This window comes from Stigmatopora nigra, chromosome 5, assembly GCF_051989575.1.
Source record: "Stigmatopora nigra isolate UIUO_SnigA chromosome 5, RoL_Snig_1.1, whole genome shotgun sequence".
Taxonomy (NCBI): domain Eukaryota; kingdom Metazoa; phylum Chordata; class Actinopteri; order Syngnathiformes; family Syngnathidae; genus Stigmatopora; species Stigmatopora nigra.
Genome location: NC_135512.1, coordinates 2,028,143 through 2,037,500, shown reverse-complemented (window position 1 = coordinate 2,037,500; position 9,358 = coordinate 2,028,143). Strand labels below are relative to the sequence as shown.

The 9,358-nt window shown below is 36.7% G+C and overlaps 1 protein-coding gene across 4 annotated transcripts in view; it reads right to left on the bottom strand.

Moving 5' to 3' along the window:
* ube3a (ubiquitin protein ligase E3A) overlaps positions 1–9,358 on the bottom strand; it is an 80,620-nt gene that overhangs the window by 15,873 nt on the left and 55,389 nt on the right. For all 4 annotated transcript variants that reach the window (XM_077716159.1, XM_077716158.1, XM_077716161.1 and 1 more), the window contains exon 5: positions 3,788–3,949. In XM_077716159.1, the coding sequence (XP_077572285.1) occupies positions 3,788–3,949 (162 nt within the window). The remainder of the gene's footprint in view (positions 1–3,787; positions 3,950–9,358) is intronic.

Sequence of the window (9,358 nt, the reverse complement as noted above, 5' to 3'; positions counted from 1 at the left end):
CATTTCATATTTATAAAACAAAAAAAAATTCTCCCTTCAAAATTGATTGAAAAAAATACTTCCACACACTACTACAATAGCCCCTCCCCCAAAAATTTGAAATAATGAGCTTAATATTTATAAAACAAACAAAAAAAAATTCTACCATCAAAATTGATTCAAAAACTTTCATAAGCTATAACAATACCCCCTCCCCCAAAAATTGTGAAAAAATGCACTTCATATTTATTAAAAAAAAATGCTAACATCAAAATGAAATCAATACCAAAAACTTTTACAATAGCCCCTCCCCCAAAAATATCAAATATTAGCTTAATATTTATAAAACAAAAAAATCTACAATCAAAATTCAAAAACAAAAACTTTCATAAGCTATAACAATAGCCCCTCCCCTCAAAAATGTCAAATAATGTGCTTCATATTTCTCAAACTAAAAATCTAAAAATTTCAAAAAAATTCTCTAAAAAAATTTCTAAAACAAAACATCTCTAAAAATTTCTCCCATCAAAATTGATAGAAAAAAATCTTTCACACACTATAACAATAGCCCCTCCCTCCAAAAATGTGAAATAATTTGCTTCATATTTATAAAACAAAAAATGTCTACCATCAAAATTAATTCAAAAACAAAAACTTTTATAAGCTACAACAATAGCCCCTCCCCTCAAAAATGTCAAATAATTTGCTTCATATTTCTAAAACAAAAAATCAAAAAATCTAAAAATTTCTCTAAAAAAATTTCTAAAACAAAAAATCTCTAAAAACTTCTCCCATAAAAATTGATAGAAAAAAACTTTCACACACTATAACAATAGCCCCTCCCTCCAAAAATGTGAAATAATGCGCATAATATTTATAAAACAAAAAAAATCTACCATCAAAATTAATTCACAAACAAAAACTTTCATAAGCTATAACAATAGCCCCTCCCCCAAAAATGTCAAATAATTTGCTTCCTATTTCTAAAACTAAAAATCAAAAAAATCTAAAAATTTCTAAAAAATGTCTAAGACAAAAAACCTCTAAAAAATTTCTCCCATCAAAATTGATAGAAAAAACCTTCCACACACTACAACAATAGCCCCTCCCCCCAAAAAATATTACATAATGCACTTCATATTTCTAAAACAAAATTTGACTTCCACCAAAAAAATCATCAAAAAACACCACTATAACAATACCAGAACCACCTTAAAAAAATGTCATTACATATCCACGCTGGTCAATTGAATTTTGCAACACGCTACCAAGCGCCACCCGCACGTCGAGACCCTTCGCCGCCCCCCCTTTCCGAACATAAGATGCCTATTAAAGTGTAAGTGGAGCCGGGTCTTTATTACGTACGTTGACGGGCCTTCTGTAAATAAGCCGTTTTGTTATTCCGAGGCGCTTACAGTGCCACTCAAGTGGGCCGTGTTTGTTTTGCAGCCCGACGCGGCGCCTCCAGTCACCCAAATCCGCCGTGACTTCTGTGTAGAATAAATATCATTAAAGCTTAAAAATCTTTTCCCTCTAAAGTGCTGTTGGCAGCGCGGGGGGGGCTTTTAGCCGAGGTGTTAACGCCAAGCGCTAAGCGGCGCCCTGTACCGTTATCGTTTGTCTGACTGCTGTTGGGAAACATGACTGATAGCAAAACACCAGACCGTGTTCAATATTGGAGCCATTTGTGGTGATTGTGCGGGTGTGATTGGGTGGGGTAACGTATGCTAAGGAAATGCGGATGTAATTCAGGCTAATATGGGGGGTGGTTGAGTGAAAATTGTAAAATGCTATGTAGTGAGGTTATCTTTACCATTTTTTTGGGTGAATATGGGTCGCATTTACTGTATTTTGGGACCGGATGTAAGACGACCTGGGATGGTTGGGGGCAAAATGTACCGTATTTTTTTAGACGATTGTTTTGGCCCGAATATAAGACAACGTGGGATGTTGGGGCAAAAATTATCGTATTTTTTAGACGATCGAATGGGCCCGAATATAAGACGATTTGGGATGGTTGGGGGCAAAAATTACTGTATTTTTCAGTTCACCGTATTTGCCCGAATATAAGACGATTAGGGATGGTTGGGGGCAAAAATTAATGTATTATTCAGTTCACCGTATTTGCCCGAATATAAGACGACGTGGAATTTTGGGGGCAAAAATTGCCGTATTTTTTCAGACTATCGAATTGGCCCGAATATAAGACGCCCTGGAATGGTTGAGGCAAAAATTACTGTATTATTCAGTTCACCGTATTTGCCCGAATATAAGACGACGTGGAATTTTGGGGGCAAAAATTGCCGTATTTTTTCAGACTACCGAATTGGCCCGGATATAAGACGATCTGGGATGGTTGGGGGCAAAAATTACCGTATTTTTCAGTTTACCGTATTTGCCCGAATACAAGACGACGTGGGATGTTGGGGCAAAAATTACAGTATTTTTTAGACTACCGAATTGGCCCGAATATAAGATGACCTGGGATGGTTGAGGCAAAAATTACGGTATTTTTCCAACTAGCGTATTGGCCTGTATATAAGACGACCTGGGATGGTCTGGGGGCAAAAAATACCGCATTTGTCAGTCTACTGTATTTTTTTCAGACTACCGTATTGGCCCGAATATAAGACGACCTTGCTTATAAAACGCACCCCTCTTTTGCAAAACTGTTGCAACCCGCACAATAAAACTAGGGGAAAAAAACTAGGGACATCCCCAATCAAAATTCAGAATTTGGAATTTATCAGAAATCAGTTAAAAAATATATCCGTTTTTTACATGCTATTGCATTTTTTGAGTTAATGACCCATGATGGCAGCCAATGAGTCACCAGTAAGGGTACAAGCGCCATCAAAAAAGTCCTAATTGGTGCACGAAAGGGTTAAAATAAACGCATAAAATTCTCCAATGTTTTTCATTGCCAGGGTATCTTTTCCTCCAAAGCCAACATTTCTTTTCAATGCCAAAATTTAATGTGTTTGCTACTTAATGTTTTGGCTCGAGACAAGGAAACCCATAAACACCAAAGAAAATAAACAAAAGCCAGCCAGGTAAGGTTGAGTCAATTAGCTAGCTAGCTTATAACTTTTTTTTTTTACCCGCATAAGTAAACGGCACCAGTGAATGGGTTAATTCATAGAAAGTGATACCATAGAAATGCAAAAATAATTAATATCTGACCATTGAAATATGTGAAGTAAAGCGCAAATACATCAGAATTCGCTTTAAAGATATTTGGCGCCATCTAGCCTTGTTAATGAGTATAATGTCTGCACCCCGAATGTAAGACGACAGACATTTTCAGTCTTATTTTAATGCAAAAAAACATTGTCTTATATTCGAGCCAATACATCATTAAATTAATTAATATCTAAAAAAAAACTCAAACCAGAAAAATACGAGTTTTAAAAACATTTTTTTCTGGATTTAAATGAATTTATCACTGGAAGATGTCCAATTAATTTGAAGTGGGAGGGTGGCCATGATTTTTTTTTAAATGTATTTATTGATTTATGTAATATTTATTTATATAATTGTTTTTATCCGAGTAGGGCTTCCTCAAAATATTGTAATTAATTTATTTATGTAATAAAAAAACAACTGTTATTGTTTACTATTAGTAATTTTAAAAGCCTTCCAAAATGACTGTTCTTTGTTTTGAATTTTATCAAATAAAATTCCTCATAAGAGAGCATCTTTTATATTTTTACCCTTCTTTCATTGTGTATTTTTTGGCTATTGTAACTACGAATTATAGTCCGATAAATACGTCCATGGAAAAAAAAATACATGTTATGATTCTTACCGTGTCCAGGTGAGTGCGCTGATGCTTAGCGCGGTCGCTAGAATTGCTGAAAGCTTTCTGGCAGCCGGGGTGCTGGCACAAGTACGGCTTCTCGCCCGTGTGGCTCCTCAGGTGGATCTTCAAGTTCTCCAGACGTGAAAACGCTTTGTTACAGCCCTCAAACTGCGGAAAAAAAATTGGAGAGCATAAATGCGGGAATACACAAAAAAATAAACACCATTCGGTGTGGATTTTTACATTATTATAAACTGACAAAAAATTAAAATAACAAAAAAATTTCCCCCCCAAAAAAACACAATTTCGTGAAGCCGTGATAATCGAGAGATTACTGTAATATATTTACTATATATATATGTATATATTGTAGTTTTTACATTGAATTGATTTGACACAACATGAATCCACAAGCGCTATATTTTAAAATGTAAATACTGTAGTTGCAAGATTTTAATACATTCAAGCTAACATATGACAGGTGCTAACCTGCGAGCTAAAATACGAAAACCGCTAACGTTAATTAGCAACATTAGCAATGTTTTCAAAAAAATCCAAGGCATTTTTGTACTTTAAAAGTGCTGAAATAACTAAAATATTCCCACATGTTCATCTATTTTGACTTTTAAATCCCTCTCAAAGAATAACATAGAAGAATATGAATTATTTACATCTCTTTCCATCCAAAAAATGATATAAACCACTGAAATTCAAATTTTACGTGCCTATAATCAACACTGACCTCACAATTGTCCACATTGTAACTCTTAACACTCCAATTTTTGATTATTATTTTTTAACTAAAACCGCAGGTCGCATCGGCGGCCGGCATCAAACGAGCCGAGCTTGTTTACGGCCGCCATCGCTGGTCCGTGTAATACGCCCGAGAGCTGGCGAACGCATTTGTAACCGTAGCAGCCGTGTTTCGCCGGCGTTCTACCACCCCCCCCCCCCCCCCACTTCCCCGAGGCGGCGGTGTTGAATGTTGCAAACTCGTACATCTGCGTAAGCTATCAAGAAACTAGTGGAGGACAGATTTTTCAAGCAGTCACCCATGATTTACTGCCTAACAAGTTGGTCACAAACCAACAGTTAAACCAATTGAAAGCATTTAGAAGCAATATTGGTTAAAAAGCTAAAAAAATCGCAACACCACTGTCAGATATTAAAAAAAAACACACAAATTAATGAACTAACTGTTAAATAAGCAGATGCCATCTTAGTTTACAAAATTTTCCAACAAAAAGCTCCACCTCCACTGCAAATTTCCTACAAAAATTACAACAAATTAACAATGGCTGGCTCTAGAGGTGACTGTGTAGTTCCCATTTAGCCGTACTGCTCATACCTGGAACTCAATAGCAATTAGCATACGTTAACTCCCCCCTCTGTATCTCTTGGCCAATCATCTTCAAGCCTGGCTATTCAACTAAAAAAATTGCCATCAAAACGCTGTCTAAAACTGTGCTATGTATGCTAATGTGTGTCATTGTTTATTTTCAACCTACACAAGGGACTAAAGATGGAAATTAGCCCTGACTAAAATCTTACGTATTTACATGTGTTCATTAACATGAATATAAATATGTTCATTAATATAAGCAGTCTGTTATTAAATATATCAAACTCAAACTTTGTTTTTTTTTCACCTACATGGGCAGGTTTTTAGGCGATTTAGACTCAAGGAGGGCGGAGCCTAAACTAGCAATGTAGCTAGATGTTATTAGTATTTATTAATTTGGTTTTGATTGTTGTGTTAAGTTTGTTTTGTCTTATTTGAGTATTTTGTGGGTAGTTTTTGTAGCTTTTTGACAGAAAATTATTTTAATATTTGGACAAAAAACATCCAAGGAAACTAGTTAGGTCAATAAAAAAGTATTTTATATTTTTTGTTTGTTTTGGCTGAATAATCTGTCCACATTTCAAATGTTCTTCCCCTTTAGGCGATTAAACGGGTAATTACTGCGCAGTTTAAACGGTCACTTGACCTTACGAGATGGAAACGAGATCGGGTTGCGTTCAAGGAGAGAGTGACACTCGTCGTTTCATCCCCGCTCGTCTTCCGTCGCTCGCTGGCGTATCCAACGTTCTATTCAGCGCCGCTACATTTAATATCGGCGAAACCCAAAACCCGCCACGGCGGCGCGGGCGCTTCGGGTGACCGGTGCCGATCTGTCGCCCACTTTCGCAATTGTCCCTGCCGTCCGGCAGTGGAGACAGTGTTATTACAGTAATACCTTGACATATGAGCAATTTGAGATACAAATAAAATTTCGGGAAAATATTTGTCTTGAGATAAGAGAGAAATTTGGGGAAAATATTTGTCTTGAGATAAGAGAGAAATTTCGGGAAAATATTTGTCTTGAGATAAGAGAGAAATTTCGAGAAAATATTTGTCTTGAGATAAGAGAGAAATTTTGGGAAATATTTGTCTTGAGATAAGAGAAATTTTGGGAAATATTTGTCTTGAGATAAGAGAAATTTGGGGAAAATATTTGTCTTGAGGTAAGAGAGAAATTTGGGGAAAATATTTGTCTTGAGATAAGAGAGACATTTTGGGAAAATATTTGTCTTGAGATAAGAGAGAAATTTGGGGAAAATATTTGTCTGGAGATAAGAGAGAAATTTGGGGAAAATATTTGTCTTGAGATAAGAGAGAAATTTGGGGAAAATATTTGTCTTGAGATAAGAGAGAAATTTGGGGAAAATATTTGTCTTGAGATGAGAGAGAAATTTGGGGAAAATATTTGTCTTGAGATGAGAGAGAAATTTGGGGAGAATATTTGTCTTGAGATAAGAGGAAAAACTTATAAAAATCGCCCAACCCAAACGTAAAAATTAACCACACTTTTCAGTTCCTCAAATGCAACAAACGATTGACACAAGTCCAACCAATCATCAGCCGGTGAACAAAATCCGTTACACGTCCATAAATCCGCACCTAGAAACAGCCAAGACAAGCAAATGTCCCAAGCAAACATTTAACATAGCGCGTACGCTGTAGAAATATACATTTCAACACCATCCCGCCCACCCGCCAATCACATCAGATCTGACCAACAGTCGGAAAACAGCGTGAAAAGTCGAAACTTCAAATCTCAACGTAAAAAAGAACGTCGACAACCTTGCTGAATGTTAAATACCAAAAACAAACAGTGGTCTTATTGCCTTGCCCAAAAATATGTCTATTTACCCATAGGCGGAGCCAGAGTTTGTTTAAAAATAAATAAATAAAAAATAAAAAATTCTGCTTTCAAAGCTTTCTTTTGTGTAAAACAAAATTCTAGTTACGGCCCCGTAGAGAAAAACGTGTTAATCGCTGGGAGTGGATTGTTTTTCGGGACTGAGATGGACGGAGATTTTTCCAGTGACTGGTCGCGTCATTTTTGGGCTAAAGAAACTCGCAATGTACAATTATATCCTACACTGAGGTCTTTTGTTGTGTTTAATTGAGGGGTTACACTAGAGGTGGCAAAAGTACTGGTGTTTTGGACTAAATTCATGGTCAGACGTCCAATCTGGTTTGAGCGGGGTGGTTTTTAAACTAATGATTCAATCTGATTACTTTTTTTCAAGATGTTTTTGTCGTTACTGATCAGATGCCAGGATTTATCATCCAATAAAAAAAATACTCCCAAAAATGACAAATAATCGTTTTAGTATTATGGTGAGTCCTTTTTGTAGCTCCACAAAAAATATTAATTAGCATAAAAAAATTGTGTTACCAAAAACATGCTAATATTGGCTCAAATCGGATCCGGCGACCAAATCCGATACTCCAAAAACAACTATATCCAAGTTCAGAGTGGCCAATTTTTTTTTGTAGTAGTGTAACTACCTGAAAAACGTACCAAAATACATCTAAGCTCGATGTTACTGAAAACATGCGAGTTCTGGAAGTACCACCAAATCCGATACTCCCAAAACGGCTATATTCGAGTTTCAGATCGCTAGTTAATGGTGCCAAAAATAATTCTGCTACCTAAAAAAAACGTACCAAAATACATCCAATATACATGTAATTTTTTGAAAACACGCTACTAGAGGCTCGGATCCGATTTCGCGACCAAATTCGATACTCCAAAAATACCTGTAGTATTCTGAGTTCTGGATCGAGACCCCACTAGTTCACAGTGACACAAAATTTTAGCATAGTGTAGCTACCTAAAAAATGGCCCAAAAAATTCAAGTTAAGTGTAATTATTTGAAAACCACGCTACTACTAGCTCGAATTTTCGAAGTTTTGGATCAAGACGTCACTACTTCACGATGACCCAAAAACATAGTGTCACTGCCTGAAAAACGTACCAAAACACATCCAAGTTATGCTTAGTATCGCTACCTAAAAAACAGACCAAAAAACATCCAAGTCCTGCATACATTTTCTCAATTTGCTCAAAAAACAAGCCATTTCTTACAGTCAAATCAAGTTGCCCATCATTGAAATGGCTGCATTACGCTGTAAAAAGTTGCTGAGCTATCATTTTTTAAACCGGACAACAAATCAAGAAAAAAATCCCCAAAGGATCCAAAACCGCACTCAACGCTAAACTTTAGGAATCAACCCTTAAGTGATGTCCGCGTGGGTTTTGAGTCAAAGTCAGTGACACCAGATTAATCTGGCTTTTCCGATATTATCAGTAAAAACAGTTGGGAGCGCCTTAATCGCTCCAATTGCTTCAAACATGTTTGGTTTCCCTCTCAAAGACCTCCGGCAGATAACCGCACGCGCCGCCACGATTTGAGCGATGGCGGGGGACGGGTTTTGGGTTCAATCGCTCCGTAAACATTGAGGATGACAGCAGGGGTGTTGATATGACTAAGAAAAAAAATGGCGATTGGGACGGACTGGTGGCGATGGCCTGAGGCCTTAGTGGGAAATGACTCTTGACTGGTCGGGAGAACGCCAAACAGTGTCAAATGGGGGTAAAAGGGAGCAGTGTAAAGACGGACAAACGGCCCGTTGTGAACCGCTATCGGGTTAGAGTCGGACCTACGAGGAAAGAGGCGGGGCTTAACCAGAGTGCTTGTCAACGCTAAGTAAAAGCAATCAAAGTCAGAGATGTCATTTTTTGTCATGACCGAATTGGAATTGGATTGCATTTGCTGTCTTGGATGTTTTTGTTATAAATCAATGTTCAAGCTGAAATACTGTATTTACCCGCATATAAGCCGTACACTTTAAATTACATGAATAAATAGTGGATGACTCATTTGAACATGTCCAGAAGTTGTAGGGGGTGCATGGACTTCAATTTTTGTCGACGTAAGGTTTGTGTGAAAATGTTTAAAAATTGAAATACATTTCGGGTATTTAAAAAAATTCTAATAATTTGTAAAGAATGGCTTTATACTGTATTTTCTCACATATTAGTCGTCTCCGCGTATAAGCCGTACCCTTAAAATTGCCTTTAAAATCGTTTAATTTTACAATTTCCCTCGTATAAGCCGCCCCTGATTCAACACTTTCACCTCCATATTCATGGTTTTAATATGGAGTACAAATATTTTACTTTGAAGGGTAAATGTTAAGAAAATTCAAAGTTACGTGGTATTTCTGAGATACTGTTTGAATAG